A 22,886-nucleotide genomic window follows, 5' to 3' on the forward strand; every position below is an offset into this window, starting at 1 on the left:
ACAGCAGGCAACTGGTGGAGTCAGAATTCGAATCCAGGTCTTCAGGCTCCCAGTTCTGTACTTTAACCATTAGGCCATGCTGCTTCCCCATGTGTATATAATAATGGTGGCATTTGTTAAGTGCTTACTATGTGCGAAGCACTATTCTAAGCTCTGGGGAGGTTACAAGGCAATCAGGTTGTCCCACGGGGGGCTCACAGTTTTCATCCCCATTTTACACATGAGGTCACTGAGGCACAGAGAATCAATCAATCAATCAGTCATATTTATTGAGCACTTACTGTGTGCAGAGCACTGTACTAAGTGCTTGGGAAGTACAAGTTAGAAACATATAGAGACAGTCTCTACCCAACACAGAGAAGTTAAGTGACTTGCCCAAAGTCACACAGCTGACAGTTGGCAGGGCCGGGGTTTGAACCCATGACCTCTGACTCCAGAGCCCGGGCTCTTTCCACTGAGCCACACTGCTTCTCTAACCGTACATGTAAGTTTTGTGAAATGTGCTTGTTGTGTTCTCAGAGAGAATTTTCATTGGAGATGTAGTTATGGCTGTGTTGGAGCAGCTCATAAAACGAACGTACATAGATAATTCGAGTTTGAAGTCTGTGTTTGGTTTCTGGAGTCTTTTTGAATATCTCTGTGCGTGCATTATTCTGGGGGAATGCAACGGGCATTAGTGAAATCCCAGAGTCAGGCTAAAGCATCATTACCCTGATTCTCTGTGGCGAGGGGGAGGGGGCAGGAAATCTGTGGGAAATGAACAGTTGTGGCCCTCTCCAGAACAACCCAAGCTGCTCTGAAGCTGAGTGTCCCCGTCTCAAGGGCGGTGACCTCAGGTGGCAAGGATTTCTGAAAGCAGAGCTGAACTTTACATCTTCGCAAATCCTCTGCTCCTTCTGTATTCCCTATCTCAGTTGACACCCCCCACCATCCTTCCCATCTCTGACTCCCGAACTTTGGCAATATTCTCCACTTCTCTCTTTCAGATCTCAGATTCAGTCTGTTGCCAAATCCTGTTGCTTTTCCTCCAAAGTATTTCCAAGAAGCACCCTTTCCTTTCCATTCAGAGTTACTTGACCCCTGAGCAAAGATTTCCCTCATTTTCCCTCTTCACTCTCTCTTCTGCACTGTCTGTGCAGGTGCATCTATAAGCACTTAATAGTCACTCCTACCCTCAGGTACATTTTCTTCTATTCTTCTACCCTGCCATTTCCTCTATCTGTAATTTCGTTTCAATGTCTCCACCCCCCCCACCTCATCTAGACTGTAAGCTCCTTGTGGGCGGGGATCATATCCACCAACTCTATTGTATTCTTCAAAGCAGCTCTTTGTGGGCAGGGAACACATCTGCCAACTCTGTTATATTGGACTCTCCCAAACAGTACAGTGTCCTTCACATAGAGAAAGGAGGAGAACCAGGAAAGGCCAATGTCAGTGAAAACCCAAATCCCAAAATAGGTATGTAATCATCACTAGACAGGGTATTTTATAATTTAAGGTAATTCTGTGTGCACACTCAGAATTGTTTTTTAAACGTTCTCTCAAATTGTTAAATAGGTATTCAAGCTAAATATTTGAAAGACTTTAGTAACCATTTCACTGCCAAAATGGATTTGACAAACAAATTTAAATTATTTACAAGTCTGACTTTACCTGCCATGGTTGACAGGCCAACTTAGCATAAGTGTGAGAAGCTCTTCCCACTTCACCTTTGTCAGTAGAATTGTTAGAATTATGAATTAGCATTTTGGAATGTGATAGCTGGAAAGACCCACTATAAAGGCATCATAAATATCTTTTTATGGGAGATTTCCTTTACTCCACTTAGTAAAGAATCTAGGGTTTCTGTGTTTTGTAAGCATTGTGGCTCATTTTTGCTTATCTTTTTTTTTGTCCCTTCATACCTTGTTTTATTGATCTCCTACAACAGCCCATCCCTCAAACTTCGCTCCTTTATCTACCTCTCTGCACCTTCAAAGCTTTAGAAAGGTAACATCTCCTCCAGGAAGCCTTCCTGATTAAGCACACTTGGCTCTGCCACTTGTCAGCCGTGTGACCTTGGGCAAGTCACTTAACTTCTCTGGGCCTCAGTTCCCTCATATGTAAAATGGGGGTGAAGACTGTGAGTCCCACGCAGGGCAACCTGATTACCTTGTATCTACCCCAGTGCTTAGAACAGTGCTTGGTACATAGTAAGCGCTTAACAAATACCAACATTATTATTATTATTATTATCTGAAACCTTTGGGTGTTTCATATTTGTCCCACCCTCAACCTCACAGCATTTATGGAGCTGGAGGAGCAAATTGTGTGTTGTAAATTATTTATATTAATGACTGTCTCCCTCTAGACTGTAAACTCACTGTGGGCAGGGAATGTGCCAGTTCTGTTGTACTCTCTCAAGTGCTCAGTACTGCACTCAGTTAAGCACTCCGTAAATACCGTTGATGGTGATGATGATCTCTTATGTGAGTGACATCATTCTTCTCGCTTTAATATTGAGCCTCACCCTCAAAGCCAAGGTTTGGGCATTATTAAGATGTTTGAATATGATATCCTATTAATCAAAGGTAGCTGGATGCCAAGAGTTCTTTTAGTCATTTGCAAATGCTAGAAAGGAGTAATATTCCTGAAGAAGCACATGCCGTGTTGATTTTTTTGTGTGAATCGCAAAAGCTAAAATAAAACTAAAAATGAAAATAAATTAAACCCACTTTTACCCACATTAAAAAAATCCGATAATTACATCCTGAATTGCATTTTTTAAGCCCTCAAAATCCACACCCTAATTATAATGTAATTAAATTGGTTAGGATTTTTAACCATATTATTTTTTCAGGAAGTACTGTGTCTGAATTTGACTTCAGTAGAAGTAACTTTCCACTCCCTTAACTGAACTCACTGTTTATGAAACACTTTAAAAGGACACATTATTTTGTGCAATCACTGCCAGACATTGCCGTAAAACTTATTTTAACACTAGAAAGTACAGGAGAACTATATTTTTGGTTTACCCATATACAAGGATGATTATAACTTCCTTGTACAATTTTAATTTGTTTTTAAAATATTTCATCCAAAAATCATTACCTATTTTTAAGAAATAAATTACTAGGACACAAAAAGTTTTTAAAATAAAATATATGATGTCTTTGGACTGACTTACGTGTTTACATTGGATATGCTGGCTCCAACTACATAAACATCTGTTTATGGTATATGCCAAGTTCCTTCTCTGGCATCCCCAAATCTAAGACTTACCCCAACTTGTAAGACTCATATTACTTCCTAAATGTTAGGTGGGGCCAGCAAGAAGACAAAAATAAAGTGGAAGAATATCATTTGACTTAAAAATATTTAGTAGCTGACCTGTACCTATCCTAGGCCAGACATATCGGTATACCATCCCCTGTGGAGTGCCAATAAAGGGTAGGGTGTTTGTGAGATTAAAACAAAAAAACAAGAGATTCCTTTCTAAAGATAAAGCTATTAAAGGGACCATTAGGAGCCTTCTGGGTGGTAATTCTTGTGGTCTTAAGACAGTTTTACTGTGAGCTCCTTATGAACAAGGAATGAACCTACCAACTACGTTGTACTGCACTCTCCCAAGCATTTAATATAGTCCTCACTGTGTACTGCACAAAGTAATCACTCAGTAAATACCACTGTTCTTCATCCATTCATTCAACTGTGTTTATTGAGTGCTTACTGTGTGCAGAGCACTGTACTAAGTGCTTGGGAGAGTGCAATACAATAATAAACAGATGCATCCCCTGGCCACAAAGAGCTTACAATCTAGAGGGTCAGTTCTTATGGCACATATCTTATGGACAGGTCTTCCTAGTATTTCCTGGAGTACAACCACATGCTCCAGAGAGGCATAGATGAAGAGAGGATGGGGCCCTCAGTCCCATCTCCTAAACCATCAGGTCCAGTCGGATGGACTCCCATCTGGGGGCTTTAAAAGGGGTTTCTAGGTGGGAGAAAGTTAGGGTGGGAGAGGGAGGGAGAGGGGCAGGAGAAAGTCAACTGGGTGTCCTCACCCTTGGCCACATCAATACTTTGGATGGGCAAAACCATATCTTATAACCCTATTCTTCCAGGAGGAATGTGGGGGGAGCAGATAATAATAATAATAATAATGGCATTTATTAAGCACTTACTATGTGCAAAGCACTGTTCTAAGCACTGGGGAGGTTACAAGGTGATCAGGTTGTCCCACGGGGGGCTCACAGTCTTCATTCCCATTTTATAGAATAGGCGATCAAGTTGTCCCACGTGGGGCTCCCAGTCTTAATCCCCATTTTACAGATGAGGTAACGGAGGCTCAGAGAAGTTAAGTGACTTGCCCAAGGTCACACAGCAGATGTGGTGGAGTCGGGATTCGAACCCATGACCTCTGACTCCAAAGCCCGGGCTCTTTCCACGGAGCCACACTGCTTCACTTGTTTTGAAAGGTTTTGCCCATCTCCTGGGGGTAAAACCATGAGAGACCTGAAATGTTACATGTTAGTTGGTCCATCGCAGGGGGAAGAATTGAGCTCAAGATCTCATTGGTGCCTACATTTTTGAAACGTCAAGGAGCCTTTCATAATCTAAAAATAGTGTAATAATCATTTCGTCCTCCGAAGGTATTAAGCTGCAATTATATAAACTGTTTCAAGAACAACTCTGCCTTTAACAGATTATATTTCCTCAGGACTGACCAGACTCTGTTTGGCCCCATATCAATAGTACAATGTTATATATATATATATATATATATATATATATATATATATATATATATATATAAATAAATATATATATATATATATATATATATCTATTCCATTAACTTGCCATCTCCGTCAAAGCGTGTTTTTTTCCTTCTATTTCGAGGTTGAAATTCCTTGCAAATCCTGGTAAAAGGACTTTTTGCAAATTGTAGCTTCTGTCCATGAGAATAGATTGCTCTGATTTGACTCCTAACAACAAACTTTCATAATTGCAGTAGCAATTGTGTCTGAATTACTGAGCTCCTTTGAAGTGGCTCTAGAAAGAATTTGTAAGTGCATGACTAAGTTAAGCACTAGAAGAATTTATTTTGATTATTAAAAGTAGCACTTGGCTAAATGGATTGTATCCTCCAAGGAAAGCTCTTGTACTTAGAACTTGATTTTACAAACGAGTGTGTTGTAAGCCATGTTGCTGAATGATGTTACCGTCCAGTTTAATAGAACAGTCTTGATTGTGACTAAGGAATTGCACAGTGCGAAAGAGCTCTTGTAATCATGTAATGCCAACATATCCCCTTTTGAAGAGCTTTTTGTTTCATATTATGCTTAGTCAGATTTCTTTCCAAGTTTCAGGGTTCTTCTCCTGTCTTCTCTTTAGGCTAGAAATGTTATATTTAATTATAATTGTAGTGTTTAAGTGCTTACTATGTGCCAAGCACTGTACAAAACACTGGGGGAGATACAAGATAATCAGGCCCTACGTGAGGCTCCCAGTTTAAGGAAGAGGGAGAAGAGGTGTTGAATCCTCATTTTACAGATGAGGAAACTGAGGCACAGAGAAATGAAGTGACTTCCTCGAGGTCACACAGCAGACAAGTGGTAGAGCTGGAATTAGAAGCTAGGTCTTCCCTAGGCCCGTGCTCTTTCCACTAAGCCACGCTTCTTCTCCTTAGGGCATAAAGGGAGACTTCTAGGAGCAAGCACCTGTAGTCTTTCCCATCCTCTATTCATACATCATTTGTGGCTATCAGCTCTTGATTAACTGTGCTGATTGCGGCTGGAAAAAATAGTTTTTTAAAAATAAAGTTTCAGGGTCCCGAAGGCCATCAGCCAATGAATCCTGGGCCATAAGGAAGCTATTTAGCATGCCCTTGGACACCTTATAGCCATATAATAATAATGATAAATAATTTATTAAGCATTTACTATGTGCAAAGCACTGTTCTAAGCATTCATTCATTCATTCAATTCGTTCAGTCGTATTTATTGAGCACTCACTGTGTGCAGAGCACTATACGAAGCGCTTGGGAAGTACAAGTTGGCAACATATAGAGATGGTCCCTACCCAACAGCGGGCTCACGGTCTAGACGGGGGAGACAGACAACAGAACAAAGCATATTAACAAAATAAAAGCACTGGGGAGGTTACAAGGTGATCGGGTTGTCCCACGTGGGGCTCACAGTCTTAATCCCCATTTTCCAGATGAGGGAACTGAGGCACAGAGAACTCAAGTGACTTGCCCAAAGTCACACAGCTGACAATTGGCAGAGCTGGGATTTGAACCCATGACCTCTGACTCCAAAGCCCAGGCTCATTCCACTGAGCCATGCTGCTTCTCAATCCTACCGTTACTTCTCAGACCTGGACCAAATTCAGAGCACTGGTTTATCTACTCCAGGGACCGCCCTGCATGGGGAAGCAGCATGGATTAGTGGATAGAGCATGGGCCCAGGAGTCAGTAGGTTGTGGGTTCTAATCCCTGCTCCTCTGCTTGCCTGCTGTGTGACCTTGAACAAGTCACTTCACTCCTCTGTGCCTCAGTTACCTCATCTGGAAAATGGTGATTGAGACTGTGGGCCCGATTTGGGACAGGGACTGTGCCTGACCCCATTTGCTTGTATCCACCCCAGCTCTTAGTACAGTGCCTGGCACACAGTGAATGCTTAACAGGTACCACAATTATTATTATTATCTCCCCGGTCAATCTTTAATAGAGCAGGGTGGACACATTGTAGTTTGGAGCTGCCTAAAAGTATCTGGTCCCAGACTGATACTGTGATCTGAATGGGTGTGGATCATCATCATCAGTCGTATTTATTAAGCACTTACTGTGTGCAGAGCACTGTACTAAGCGCTTGGGAAGTACAGGTTGGCAACATTTAGAGACAGTCCCTACCCAACAGCGGGCTCACAGTCTAAAAGGGGGAGACAGAGAACAAAACCAAACATACTAACAAGATAAAATAAATAGAATAGATATGTACAAGTAAAATAAATAAATAAATAGAGTAATAAATATGTACAATGTGTGGTTGTTTATGTATGCCTCAGTCTCCTTGGGGCTCTTAGCCAGTTGAGGAGAGAGAAGAGAATTTGCAAAATTTGCAGAATTTGCAAAAGCAGAGGGCTTTAACTTGCAAAACTCCCCGCAGCTAACATTTCTTCCCATTCTCTTCCCCCCTTTTCTTGTTCCACTCTCCTTTTTCCTCCCAGGAAGAGGGTGTGGTCTGCAGTCCCACTCGGACTTGCAGTTCAATTATCAGGACTACACAATCCTTATTTTCACGTTGAGAATTACGTGCCAAGTGTCATTGCTTAATTGCTGGCTTGTAGTGACTCAAATGATAACTTAAAATAATAGCCTTTGCATACAGGAATGATACTGTTTTCTTAGATCTTGGTGGTGGTTTGATTGGCACTTGAGTAGGGTGCATTAGAGCTAATTACTGTATCTGGAAGGGCCGGGAAAATATGCTTGGAGGAAAACAGTAAGGCTGACCATTAGAATAGAAAAAAAGAATCAAAATTAAAGTCAAAATAAAGGGGACTGTACAGGTACAGCAAAGCTCACTTAAATAAATGCTGTTTATTTAAGCATCCAGATTCTAGAGGGATAATCTTTCTTCTTCTTTCCTAACCTCTTCTCCCAAATCATTTACCTAAAGTGATTCTGGTCTCACACCTTTTCTCAAACTTTTTTCAGATCACTTGTGTTACCCCACCAAGTTAAAATAAATTCTATCTTGTTTTTCAGCCAGATTGACTGGTAATAAGTATTTCCAAACTGGGGAGCATGGAAATGAAACATTTGCACAAAATTTAGGGACCCACAATTCCTGCTTTAGGCTTTTGGCTGCCTTGAGGCAGACACAAATTCACCACCTCCTTCCATTCCATATGATGTCTTTTTATGCCAGCCTCACGGGCATATGTGGCATCCTGTACCTCGCTCTCGCCTGTCCCGCCATCGACCCCCGGCCCACGTCATCCCCCGGGCCTGGAATGCCCTCCCTCTGCCCATCCGCCAAGCTAGCTCTCTTCCTCCCTTCAAGGCCCTGCTGAGAGCTCACCTCCTCCAGGAGGCCTTCCCAGACTGAGCCCCTTCTTTCCTCTCCCCCTCGTCCCCCTCTCCATCCCCGTCTTACCTCCTTCCCTTCCCCACAGCACCTGTATATATGTATATATGGTTGTATATATTTATTACTCTGTTTATTTATTTATTTATTTTACTTGTACATTTCTATCCTACTTATTTTATTTTGTTGGTATGTTTGGTTCTGTTCTCTGTCTCCCCCTTTTAGACTGTGAGCCCACTATCGGGTAGGGACTGTCTCTATGTGATGCCAATTTGTACTTCCCAAGCGCTTAGTACAGTGCTCTGCACATAGTAAGCGCTCAATAAATACGATTGATTGATTGATTGATTGATCCTGTGTGAAGTCATGAAGTTGTACCTTGCATGTGCTCACGGATCTCTGGCATTCACTCATTTGTATTTATAGAGCGCTTATTGTGTGCAAACCACTGTACTAAGCACTTGGGAGAGTACAGTATGTGGGTAGGGATTGTCTCTATTGCTGAATTGTACTTTCCAAACGCTCAGTACAGTGCTCTGCACACAGTAAGCACTCAATAAATACGATTGAATGAATGACTTACTCCCTTTTGTCTTTCCCCCTGCCCCACAACACTTACGTATACATTTATGATTCTTTTTATTTATATTGATACCTGTTTACTTGTTTTGATGTCTGTCACCCCCCCTCTAAACTGTAAGCCCTGTGTGGGCAGGGATTGTCTCTCCTTATTGCTGAATTGTACTTTCTAGATGCTTAGTACAGTGCTCTGCACACAGTATGCACTCAATAAATACAATTGAATGAATGAATGAATGACTTACTCCCTTTTCTTTCCCCCCGCCCCACAGCACTTATATATGTATGTATTTATAATTCTTTTTATTTATATTGATGCCTGTTTACTTGTTTTAATGTCTGTCACCCCCCCTCTAGACTGTAAGTCCTGTCTGGGCAGGGTTTCCCTCTCCTTATTGCTGAATTGTACTTTCTAGATGCTTTGTATAGTGCTCTGCCACAGTAAGCGCTCAATAAATATGATTGAATGAATGAATAAACAACAAACAGACACATCCCCTGCCCACAGTGAGCTCACAGACAGCAATACATGACCTGCATGTGCATCCGGATTAGTGACCTGCTGTGGCAGCCCATAGCGTGTTTCTTGGTGGGGAGACTGTGACGTACCCCCCCATTGTTTCAGAAGCGTTGCATTCCCCTCCCAGGGCCCTGTTCACATAGGGGCTGCTTCCTATTTAGGCTGGTTGCCTTTAAATGTTGAACTGTACCCCTATTGTCACCCTCACTGCTCTCCCCCTCCATACTGTGCCCTGAGGCAGTTCCTTGCCTTATGTAGCATCAGACTTCAGCCCTGACTAGCCCTGGAGGGCATACCTAGACTGATGATTCCAGTTGTTCTCTAAGCAGCCCCCCACCCCCCATTCCACAAGAGAATTATTCCCTTCCCATGGAAAGAAAAACGGGCCGTTTGGTTCATCAAACAGGCTAGTGCACCATCAGATCTGAGGGCCACCCAGGCTGAGGAGAGAGAACTGCTTCTGTGTAGTCGTGGTGTAAGATCATGACCTCATATAACTAGGCCTAAGGAGATGTAAATTGCTTTTTGGTGCTAAATTCTTGTCTCTGTCCAATTTATTTTGACTTAATGTGACATCAGGGTAGTACAAGCCGTAGATTCATCAATTCCACGGCCGGTAGTTGCCTGGAGATTAGCAGCGTGGCTCAGTGGAAGGAGCGCAGGCTTTGGAGTCAGAGGTCATGGGTTCAAATGCCGGCTCCGCCAATTGTCAGCTGTGTGACTTTGGGCAAGTCACTTCACTTCTCTGGGCCTCAGTTACCTCATCTGTAAAGTGGGGATTGACTGTGAGCCCCCCGTGGGACAACCTGATCACCTTGTAACCTCCCCAGCGCTTAGAACAGTGCTTTGCACATAGTAAGCGCTTAACAAATGCCATCATCATTATTATTATTATTATTAGGAATGCCCCGCAGTCCAGGTGAGGAGGGCAGTGGAGAGGCTGGGAAGGCTGTGTAGGAGCAGGGGAAACCTTCGGAGAAGACTACACCTCTCTCTCCCCAGCCTATACCATTCGAAGAAGCCAAGCGTCTTTTTCAGGTTTCTGCCACCTCCCAAGAATGACGTTCTGCCTACCGTCGATGCCTGATGTGTCCCTGGGGCAAGCCCATGTTCTAATTTGGTGCACCTGGGCCATCTAACTTTCTGGCTACATCACAGAATCGGGTCTTTATCGATTGAGCCCCATCCCTTAGATGAATCTTCCCAAGCGCTTAGTACAGAGCTCTGCACACAGCAAGCGCTCAATAAATATGATTGAGTGAATGAATGAATCTTCAGCTTCCAGGGGAAGTAGCCAACTCTTATGCAGAATTATTTTGGAGTCCTGGAGTCTTAATAATTATGGTATTTGTTAAGTGCTTACTGTGTGCCAAGCACTGTTTTGAGCACTGGGGTAGATACAAGGTAATCAGGTTGTCCCATTTGGGGATCACAGTCTTCATCCCTATTTTATTCATTCAATCACATTTATTGAGTGCTTACTGTGTGCAGAGCACACATTTTACAGATGAAGTAACTGAGGCACAGAGAAGCCAAGTGGCTTGCCTGTAGTCACATAGCTGATAAGTGGTGGAGCCGGGATTAGAACCCACGACCCCTGACTCCCAAGCCCGTTCTCTGTCCACTAAGCCACACTGCTTCTCCAATAATCATGATGATATTTGTTAAGCACTTACTATGTGCCAAACAATGTTCTAAGTGGTGGGGTTGATACAGGGTAATCAGTTTGTCCCACGTGGGGCTCACAGTCTTAATTCCCCTTTTACAGATGAGGTAACTGAGGCACAGAGAAGTTGTGTGGCTTGTCCAAGGTCACACAGCAGACTAGTGGCTGAGCCGGGATTAGAACCCACATCCTCTGACTCCAAAGCCCGTGCTCTTTCCACTAAGCCACGCTGCTGCTCAACACATTAAACACTAGTAAACATCTCTCCCAATTCAACTAAAAGATCAGTCAACCAATCATTCAATCTGTCGGATTTATTGAGCGCTTCCTGTGTGTAGACAAATCTACTAAGCGCAAGGGAAAGTACAGTAAAATGGTTAACAGACACATTCCCTGCCCACAGCAATCTTGGACACTGGGAGCCCAATGCTTTTTCAAATACGTGTATAACCCGAAAGCAACTGAGATTTGCTAGAACTTTCGTAGGTAAATCTTGGATAAATTGATTTATTTTAAACTACAAGGCCACGTTAAACGACGAGGCTTTCGCTATTGGTACAGCATAAATAGTTTAGTTCCTAGAATTCTCTTAATCCATCAACTTAGTCCTGCCAGTTCCATTGTATTTTGTGAATCAGAATTGTTTGACCAGGCTTATATATTAAAAGGGGAAATAATGCTTATTGTAAAGTGCCTTTTGGACATTTATCCTTAGCAATGTTCAGGGTTAGTACAGTGTTATTTTACCTTTCACTTTATATTTATTTATGCATGTACGTACAGTTCAGCATGCAGTTCCTCTAAGAGTGTTGGTTTTGGTAGACTTATTTAAAGAAAAATTCACTTACAGAGAACAACACAGCGGCTTATCAACCACTTATTTCTAAAATTCAATTCAGAATTCTGCAATTGTAGTTACTTGACTTGCTTTCTCATCAGTGCTGTGTAGCCTAGCGCATGCCACTTAATCTCTCTATGCCTCAGTTTCCTCATCTGTAAATAATAATAATAATAATGATGGTATTTGTTAAGTGCTTACTATGTGCAAAGTACTGTTCTAAGCGTAAATGGGAATTCATTACCTGTTATTCCTCCTGTCTGGTCTGATTATCCTGTATCTACTCCAGAGCTTAGCATAGTGCTTGATATAGTAAGTATTTAACCAATACTGCAATTATAACCAGGTATTAAAATTAACACTCTGAGACCAGCAGAGTGGTAACTATATCACTAAGGCCTGCTTCCAGGTTACTTCTCCTAGACCATAAGCTCGTTGTGGGCAGGCAATTAGCCTGTTATAATGTTAAATTATGCTCTCCCAAGTGCTTAGTACAGTGGTCTGCACACAGTGAGTGCTCACTAAGTACGATTGATTGATTTTCACTCAGTTCTGGAAATTAGGTTGTGGAGTGCAGTCATTGCTGAAATACAAAGGGCAGGGGAGAGGGAGAATTAAAAAGATATAAAATGCACTTTGGTTTCCATTCTTAGTTAAACTGGGGCAGAATTTAGGGTTTTGACATGATTCAAGGAGAGAGTTGTCAAAAAATTTCCCCAAAGAGAAGATAGGATGGCTTGCTTTCTCTAATTCCAGCTCAGTGCACTTCCATGAGTGGTGGTGTGTAATCCAAATGAAAATTTCGTCGTCTGAGTAAAAGGGAACAAAAGAAGTAGGTGGTTGAACTACTAGAACTGAGATCTTTTAAAAGATTGAATGTAAACAATTTAGACAATCACATTTATTTACTCTGGATGTATTTCCTTAATAATAAGCAATGGTCTTTGCTTAGCAGTGTTTAGCAATTGAGTGTTTCAACCTCGTCCAGAAGTTGGGGCGGGGGGGCATTCAATCAGATTTTATACTGGACTGTCTGGTTTTTCAGCTGGTCTGCCCTTTGTCTGCTATTGATATATCACCAGATAGCTTTTAAAAAAAAATTAGAATGGCCAGCGACTGTATATGTCCTGCAGTTTTCCCCAAAGAACCTTTTCTAGTATGTCCTTAGGAAGTCTTTGTCTATATAACATCCTTGAGTAAGGCCAGGGTAATAATAATAATAATGATGGCACTTGTGATGTGCTTACTATGTGCAAAGCACTGTTCTAAGCACTGGGGAGGATACAAGGTGATCAGGTTGTCCCATGTGGGGCTCACAGTCTTAATTCCCATTTTACAGATGAGGTACGTGAGGCACAGAGAAATTAAGTGACTTGCCCAAGTCACACAGCTGACAATTGGTGGAGCCGGGATTAGAACCCATGACCTCTGACTCCCAAGCCCGTGCTCTTTCCATTGAGCCATGCTGCTTCGCTTAGTACAGTGCTCTGCACACAGTAAGCGCTCAATAAATCGACTGAATGAATGAAGGAAAGAGGAAACCTGATCACCTTGCATCCCCTCCAGCGCTTAGTACAGTGCTCTGCACACAGTAAGCGCTCCATAAATACGACTGAATGAATGAATGAAAGAGGAAACCTGATTACCTTGTATCTTCCCCTCCCCACAGCACCTGTATATATGTATATATGTTTGTGCGTATTTATTGCTGTATTTATTTTATTTGTACATATTTGTTCTATTTATTTTGTTGATATGTTCTGTTTTGTTGTCTGTCTCCCCCTTCTAGACTGTGAGCCTGCTGTTGGGTAGGGACTGTCTCTATATGTTGCCAACTTGGACTTCCCAAGTGCTTAGTACAGTGCTCTGCACACAGTAAGCGCTCCATAAATACGATTGAATGAATGAATGAATATGTTGCCAACTTGGACTTCCCAAGTGCTTAGTACAGTGCTCTGCACACAGTAAGCGCTAAATAAATACGATTGAATGAATGAATGAATGAAAGGGTAGTTACCAAGAGTAGTTATGTTGTTATCAACTCTCTAACCAAGTAAACAAACATCTTATGAAAGTCACCAGGAATGGACAGAAGTACAAACACCAGTAGTCTCATTAGTCTCACAATGCAAGCACACATTGTTTTTCTTTGATATTTTTAATAGTTTATTTATTTGAATAAAAATGTGTAAGATGGTGAGATGTCTGCTTCAAGATGCCCAGAACCGTTGAGTGGTGTCAGCGAACCCCTGCCATTTGGATGCAGCTTCTTTAAGACAAAAAGACACCTGCAGTAATGTGGCTTCCATCGGTCTAGCGGAGAAAAATCCTCAGGTTGCAGTACCGCAGCTAACACCCAAAGAGTATTTGAGAACATCAACCGAAAAATGGAACAAAACATTGCTCCTTAATCTTAGCATGTTCTCTATAAATGCCAGGTGCCGAAACACTTGATCAAACTACTACACAGGAAAGAAAGCAACATTCCTACTTTTTTTTTTTTACCCTTTTCTTTGAGTTCAGTTTAATGAATCAATCTGGACTGTTCCTTAAGGAAAGACAACATGCTGCATCCTCGTTTCACCAGAGAGGCGTTTCAAAAGACCGAAATGCTCTATTTTGGAATACGTCTTGTGATCTGTTAATTACACTTGCTATTTAAAATTATTGAACTGATAACTTTCTAAAATGTGAAGTTAGAAAAATGCATGTTTTGAGCGTTTGAGTATGTATAATGAACTATTCTGTATTATGTTGATGTGACATATACATATATGTTGCCAACCTGTACTTCCCAAGCACTTAGTACAGTGCTCTGCACACAGGAAGCGCTCAATAAATATGACTGATTGATTGATCCTAGTGGGGGGGTGGGGGGGCGGCAGATGGGTGTGTTTTAACCCCTTGGGCTTGGGGTCCATGTGTAAGACATACCCTAACTTCAATGTCTGCTCTATTGTGTTGCTTCACCCTCAGGACAGATAATCATAGTATAAAATACTAGCTTTGGAAATGATGTAATAGGTCTCTCCCAACTGTTAAACTCCTGCAATTTAGAAAGTGTTCATCTGTATACTGTTAAACATAATGAATCAGGTGCAAGTGAAGGCTGCCACATTTACTTGTCTTAAAACTGAATTGCTCTCTGTTTTAGGCAAATTTTATTCCTTTATGAACCTTGAGTCCCTTAAACTTTTGGATGTCTGAAAAAGTCGGAAATGTTGTTTCCATTTTCTGGAGGAGGACACTGAGATACCAAATCTTTGAAATTTTGCCCAAAAACATTTCATGAAGCACCATGACCTACTGGAAACAGCAGTGCCCTGGGTCTCAGAAACTGGGTTCTAATCCCAGCTCTACCACTTACCTGCTGGGTGAACTTGAACAAGTCACTGAATTTCTCTGTGCCTCAGTTTCCCTTTCTCTAAATTGGAGATTAAGTACCTATTTTCTCTCCTACCTATTTTCTCTCCCCCTTAGACAGTGAGCCCCAAGTGGGACAGGGCTGTGTCTGACCAGCTAATCTTATATCTACCCCTGCACTTGCTACTTTGCTTGGCACATATTGAGTGTTTAAGGAATACCACAATTATTAAAATCATTCTTATTGTAGGTCAGTGTTAGAAGTGAAAATGGACATATTTAGCTTGCGGTTGTGATGTTCTCCAGGCTATACTGCAGCACCAGTACTATGAACAAAGCATTTCATGTCCAGGCTTTATCCTTTCTGTCGGGAAATGGCCCGACACTATGGGTGACTGGCAGAGTCTGTGTGGAATACCGATCCTTGCTTGGTGAATCTCAACTCGTTGTGCCACAAACTGAGAAATCTCAGCGTGATACACTGGAACGCCTGCTTTCAGTACCCAGTGCCAGCTTGTCTGATCCCCATTAATGCGGTATGGGATTTATTTGTTTCGCCTGACAGTAAATATGCAAGCCCTAATCAACAATAAGAAATCAGGAATGCTATTTGATCCGACAATTAGGAGGACTTTATTCAAATTTAGATAACACTACCTAATCATCCTGTATTGATAAATGAAATAATTTAATGGCAGAAGGCCCAGACCAGGTAAAGAATTAAATGGCGCATCCAGTATTACACACTATTATCCACCATCAGCAAACAGGTTCAGCTTGCTTAGGGAGCATTTTACAGGGACTTTAAAAGGTGCTTTGTTGAAACATGATGTTCTTCTTTACTGTATAGACACTCTAGCATTCGTGAAGTTTATCTTAAAAACAAAACAAAAAACCCAATGCAATCTAAGGAGCCCTTTCTACTGACAGTATGCAAGCGCTTCATTTTAAGCAACTTTGGCCTTGTACATTTTTATAGCCAGTTAGTATTGGCATCTTGGCTGGTAGCAACTTGTTTATCTTGCAGTGCCCTCTTTGCTTTTATTTCTGATCTTGCTAATCACTATATTTAAAACTCTTTTGCTAATTTCAACAGTTCAAATATCAGAGGGTTGGGTGTGTTGGAGCAAAATAACCAGCAATTTGAATGTCTGTTGCGTGTATTGTAATTTTGGTAGACCATTGTGATATTCTGTAGTGAGGGTATAGTAAGCGAAGAACTCGGGAGAATAAGGTTAAGTTCAGTTTCATCACTATCCAGTGTGTATTTATTGACCACCTATGTGTCAAGGAGCATTTTACTAGGTGCTATAAGGAACCAGAAAGAAGATTTGAGACCATAACTTCAAGGATCTTTCAGGCTGATGAGGCAGATGTATAACCAAATGAGATTCATGTGGTTTTAGAAAGCACATATACCATCAGTGTTTGACTTATGATATTGATTATTGGTAGGCAAGAACCACAAGTCTTGACTTTTATTCATTGGTCTGATGTACAGTACTCTCCCAAGCCCTTAATACAGTGCTCTGCACATAGTAAGTGCTCCATAAATACGATCGATTGATTGATATGGCTGTACTGGAAGGTCCTCTGACCTGTGACTTATAATCTGGATCATTTTCATGCCCTGTCCTGCCAATGAGTTCTTCAGGCCAGGTGGGAGGCTGGAATCTTGGAGTTGGGCTTACTTTGCATTGGAAAGTGGAATGAACCAGACCGTTGAACAATTCTGGACCTTTGCCTTTGAGCTCAGTCCAAGCTTTCCCTAGGGTGGCGTATCCGATTTCCATTTGGCTGGCTGTGAAGGAAAGTCAGTGATGAGGTGGGAAGAACCAATGGTCAGTCTTCCTGCCCAGCCAACTCCACTGCCCTCCAGTTGCATCACGGAAACCAGATTCACCTTTTGAAACAGACCCACCTTATGTCTTGTAGAATTGTTTGTGAATCTTTTAATTACATTTTTAGTGCTTCTCTTCCCTTTTTGGGGTCCCCCAGGTGTCAGTGCTGCCCGTTCATCTCTGAAGTTATAGATCTTGGGAAAAGCAAAGTCGTATTCTTTTCAACCACTGAGGCAATAAGGGTCAGCATCACAGAAACACTCATATTTGACACCATGGCAGAATGGTTATTGGTGGCGATGCATCCTCCAAATCAGAATTTTTTAAATAAATGACTTTATTCTGGCATCTGTTTTTTTTTGGCATTTCCCTAAAACAGGCCTCAGATTCGGGAGCCAGATGTGGTTTTCGAGCTTAGGTGCCCATGCGGTGGGTACGCTCAGCACCACAAAAACAGTGCCATTATTCATTCATTCATTGTATTTATTGAGTGCTTACTGTGTGCAGAGCACTGTACTAAGCACTTGGGAAGTACAAGTTGGCAACATACAGAGACGATCCCTACCCAACAACGGGCTTACATTCTAGAAGGGGGAGACAGACAGCGAAACATGTGGACAGGTGTCAAGTCGTCAGAACAAATAGAATTAAAGCTAAATGTATATCATTAACAAAATAAATAGAATAGTAAATATGTACAAGTAAAATAGAGTAATGAATCTATACAAACATATATACAGGTGCTGCGGGAAGGGGAAGGAGGTAGGGCGGGGGGGATGGGGAGGAGGAGAGGAAAATATGGGCTCATTCTGGGAAGGCCTCCTGGAGGAAGTGAGCACTCAGTAGGGCTTTGAAGGGACGACAGCAGACATGGTGCTTTGCCAGTCAGTTCCTGCCCTCTCCCCTTTTCAAATGAACTAGGAACAAATTTGTACTCAGTCACTATTCCTCTCTCCCTCCCTTCCCCCTTTTCTCCCACCCTTCCTCTTCTCTTTCTCTCTCTGTCCCTCTCCCCAAAATCTGTCCAAGCTAAATTGACCATAACAGTCGTATTCACTCGCTAGCCCTCTCTCTTTCCCTTTCTTCCTCTCTTTCTTTAAAAACTGCTCAGGACTAAATCAAACATAGAAATCAAATAATCAGTCAATGGTTTTTTTTGAGCACTTATTGTTTTCAGAGCACTCTTGGGGAAATAAAGTATAGCGGGGTTGGTAGACATGTTCCCTGCCATAATGAATTTGAGTCCTTTACTGTAAATAGAACATTGTGCTAAGGGTTTGGGAGAGTACAATAGTGCTAATAGACACAATCCCAATCCTCAAAGACCTGACAGTCTAATGAGGAAAAACTTGGTGTCCATTCAAACCAAGGAGAACTTTTTTATGATTCCCACAGGCTTTTGTGAACTGATCCTGGTAGAAAGTGTTGAGAACTAAATAAAGGTTTAAAATGCAAAAGCACATTTTGGAGAAACACCCTGAATCTTCTTTTGTGAAAATATAAAATTCTAGTTTTTTGAGTGGGTTTTTAGCTTTTGTGCTGTCTGGCTGAAAACATATCCAATAATAAAGTTGGAGAAGCAAGATGATCTTTATATGCTCCCAGGTTTTCATTCCTTCAGAAGATAAGCTCTGTGGCTGCTAGCCCTCAGGAGCTTTTGGGCTAAACCATATTTATTAGATTGTAACCCAGTGTTTTAAGAAGGAATTGGTGAAATATTTCCCCGAATTTGATGGCTCTGAGTGGTTGGTGGTGCCCACTTCTCCGAGAGGACAGCTTTTTCATGAACAGCTTTTTCAAGAACAGCTGTCCTCTCGGAGAAGTGGGCACCACCAACCAATCAGTTCTATGAAATTTTCATGAACATCCTTGTGTGTTTGTGTTAGGAGAATCTCAGGAACCTGATTATTGGAAAGTAGTTTTCTTCCTTCATCTTACAAAATGCCCCATGGCTCATATGTGGGGTAGGTATCGAGCCAGCTCCTCTTTTTATCTAGGTGTGCTCTCATGGGTTGAGACTGTCTCCTTTAACAGTTTTCTTGGAAAACCCAGATGTGGCGAATTCTCTCTCTTCCACCCCAACTTCTTAGAAATTGACCAGGTTTCAGTTTGGCCACAGGTCCTGAGCCCCCAGGACAGGTTTGCTCAATCCCAAAACCAATCTGATGGATTTGGGTCCGATTTGGATCAGACTTGGATGGTTTCATTGACCCACGGCTGCAACTTGCTGCCTAGTACAGTGTCTGGCACATAGTAAGCGCTTAACAAGTACCATTCAAAAAACAAAACAAAACAAAAAACTCCCAGAAGACCCTTTCCAACCTCATCTACCAGGAGTAAGTCCAGAGCCAATTCAGTGTGACTTGGCTTCTTTCCGGCGGGGCAGCTTATTAGCTACTGCCAGTGCGGCCAGCACTTAAGCTTTTGGAAACAAAAGCAATTTCACTCGCAGAGGGAATGTAATTAATTGCCTATCCCTGAGTTACGTAGTGAAAGTGGTTTTGTGTGGTCATTTCTGCCTTTTTTTTGTTTGGTTTGTTTCACGAAAAAGTTACACAAGTGTACACTGACGAAAGAAGTAATGTGCTTGGGTTCTTGATTGCATTGGCAAATCTTTCGTAGTTGCCTGCCACCGAAAATCCCTCCATTCTTGCCGGTGGGGGCATGTGGGGCTCTTGTGCGCTTTTCTGTGGAACCGAGAGACCATATGACCATCCACCGTAGTGAACAACTCGGTGCGAGAGTGGTGTGAGGCCCCTGACAGACAGCATTTCTCTTGCCTTAGCTGGAGGAAAATGGTTAGTGTTAGGCTGACGATCACATGAAACTGCTGATTAACTCCACTGAAGTAACTCACTGGGTTCGCGTCAGAAGACTCTGCTGAAAGGGAATGCGTGGACAGATTTTAACAATGTAGGGTGTATGGCCTTTTGAATGACAAAACTCCTTCCAGGCCAAAAATGGGGGAGAAGAGGAAATGAAGGAAATGGTTAATAAAATGTTTCATGGCTGCTTGAATGACTGACCCTCGAACTGCATCGTTCAGTGAGTTTGCTCTTCTCTGCTGCCTTGAAAAGGGGGAAAACTTGAATTTGTCAGAATACCTGTCATGTGTGCACTTGCTACTCGTCTGCATCTGTTCCTGGGCTAAAAATGAAATCCATTTAAAACTATTATCTCAAGGACTATTTATAGGTTTTGCAGAAAATAGGACTGTGGTAGAGCTTGGACATGTTCCTACTATTCTTGTCAATAGCTCCAGAAGCCACATTGCCTGCAGGTCTTCATTTTGTCAAGGCCCAATAAGCTTATTTATTTATTTAATTTGAATAGGAACAACACTAGGAATATTTGAACACTGGGTGGCCAAATTTACCCACAGGTTATAGGCAATTTAATCAGATCACGTCCTAGGGCAAGGAACAATGTGACCTAGTGGAAAGAACAGAGCCTGGGGGTCAGAGGACCTGGGTTCTAATCCCAGCTCTGCCGGTTACCTGCTGGGTGACCTTGGGCAATTTACTTCTCTGGTCCACGTTTCATAGTCTGTAAAATGAGGATTAAATCCTCCTCCTCCTTTTTAGACTGTGAGCCCATGTGCGACAGGGACTGTGTCCGACCTAATTAACTTTTACCTACCCCAGAATTTACAAGAGTGCTTGGTAGATAGTAAGTGCTTAACAAAAACAATAATAATAATAAAAGAGCAGGGTGGGAGGATATTCGTAAGCATCGCTTCAAAATATTGGTAGAAGAAAATTTGGGGAGAAGCAGAAGACAATTTTCTTTGAGTGGTAATAAAAACTTCATTCTCTTCAGTATTTTTGTATTACATTTTTCATGAATTTAATGAACATGGCCAGCTATGGGTTTTTTTTTTTATTGGTATTAAGTGCTACTGTGTGTCAGGCATTGTACAGAATGTTGGGGTAAATACAAGATAACCACGCTGGACACAGTTTCTGGTACATGGTGCACATAGTTTAAATTGGAGGTACAGATGAGAATTGAGACACAAAGAAGTTAAGTGCCTTGCCCAAGGTCGCCCAGCAGACAAGTGGTTGAGCTAGGACTAGAACTCAGGTCCTCTGACTCACATCCCATCCTCTTTACACTAAATCATGCTGCTTCTCATTTCTTGCATAATCCTGGCATTCATTATATCTTCCTTGTGACTTCTAATGTTAATTAAAAATTGTTCCCTGAATTATATGTATTTTTTTTCTCCTAGGGACATCAGCATGAATAACATCACTAAGTTGCCAGAAGATGCATTTAAAAATTTTCCCTTTCTAGAAGAATTGTAAGTATTCCATTGAATGCTATTTTTTTTTTGCTTCTATATAAAGAGAAAAGAAATATAAACCGTAGTGCAGCGAGGTGGGAGGGGGGTTAAGTGGCATTTTAAGAAATTGTTGAATGTAACTAAGTGCTGAACTTTATTTTTGAAAGCTAGGACTTCAAATGCTACCTATGGGGAACTTTTTTGCAGTAATTAACTGTGAAGGCAGCAATGACATGTTTTAATTACAGTGTTATCCAAAGATAACAAGGTAGCAGCATAATTACCACTGTTTCCAAAGAAGGAGTTACTGGACAGTTAAATGTAGCTTCCAAAAAATCCTTCTGTAGGCGGCATATGTTATTGGTGAAGGTAATCGGGGTAGGAGAGTATAAGCACAACACTTTTGTCACACCGATTTGTGAAATTCCATCCACCCCTTTTCTAAGTTTGATTTTTCATCCAACTAATATTAGACATTTAGAACAGAAGCAACAATCAGGGAAATGAATTGAGGCGCACTATGTAATCAACAGGAAGTGCCCATATGTGGAGGAGGAAAAGAAAGTGACAGTTTGATATTAGTAAGATCAAAGCAATTACAGCCCCAGAAGAACTTATATTCAAATTTCCAGGTATGTCTAGAGCAGGTCAGTTACAGAGCAGTTGACTTTAAATCAAAGAGGAGTAATTCCTTCCTCCCTTTGCACCACTTTTGTCTCTTTTAATCCCCTCTTCCTCCAAAGTATGGACAGGGCTCTCTGATATCGACGTAAAGGCACTTATGCACCCAAACATTTATTTAAACTACTATGAACACATGTGTGGATACTGTTATCCCCTTCTCTAACTGTTAATGCGGAGAAATCTTTTATAAACAATTGGGATCATTTTGTTCTTCCATAGTTCTCAGTAAAAAATAATTTGTACGCAATTGAGAAGCAGCGTGGCTCAGTGGAAAGTGCCCAGGCTTTGGAGCCAGAGGTCGTTGGTTCAAATACCGGCTCCGCCAGTTGTCAGCTTTGTGACTTTGGGCAAGTCACTTCACTTCTCTGGACCTCAGTTACGTCATCCGTAAAATGGGGATGAAGACTTGTGAGCCCCACGTGGGACAACCTGATCACCTTGTATCCCCCCAGTGCTTAGAACAGTGCTTTGCCCATAGTAAGCGCTTAATACTATCATTATTATTATTATTAAAATGGAAAGTAAGAAGCGTTCCATTTTAAATATCTGCTTTCTCTCGGTCCCATCCTCGGAAGTCCTTGCCCACTGCTCACGTTTCACGTGACATTTTAAAGCCAAAGCATCACCTTCTCATGGACTGTTGGATTGTTCTCTTTTTACAGAAGTAATTGTGGTAAAACACAACCAGGTGGGTGTATAAGCATACAACCATTGTGTAACAATAGTAAGCTGTGGGGTGTGTCTAAAGTTGAGAGCAGAAATCGAGAGACTCTTCACCGTGCTGGCTGGTTGTATTGTGCAAGAACTACTCTGAATTGTATTTTATTGTAAATTATACAAGGTATTATATAGAGGGGAGGTGGAGTGCGAATCAGACCTGGTTAATCTTTGCTTTACATAGTTGTAAATCTTGAATTTCTGAAAATCTCAAATGACCACATAAGGGTAATTCATTCTGCCGGGTAATCTTTTAATTGGAACCCAATTGAGGTTGACTCCACAATCCAGTGTGCCCAGGTTATGTTCTTTCTTTTA

The 22,886-nt window shown here is 41.7% G+C and overlaps 1 protein-coding gene across 1 annotated transcript in view; it reads left to right on the forward strand.

The window, feature by feature from the left end:
• LGR4 (leucine rich repeat containing G protein-coupled receptor 4) overlaps positions 1-22,886 on the forward strand; it is a 104,124-nt gene that overhangs the window by 34,991 nt on the left and 46,247 nt on the right. Inside the window, exon 3 of the mRNA XM_038765211.1 lies at positions 21,114-21,185. Within this exon, the coding sequence (XP_038621139.1) occupies positions 21,114-21,185 (72 nt within the window). The remainder of the gene's footprint in view (positions 1-21,113; positions 21,186-22,886) is intronic.

This window comes from Tachyglossus aculeatus, chromosome 22, assembly GCF_015852505.1.
Source record: "Tachyglossus aculeatus isolate mTacAcu1 chromosome 22, mTacAcu1.pri, whole genome shotgun sequence".
NCBI classification, from domain to species: Eukaryota; Metazoa; Chordata; class Mammalia; order Monotremata; family Tachyglossidae; genus Tachyglossus; species Tachyglossus aculeatus.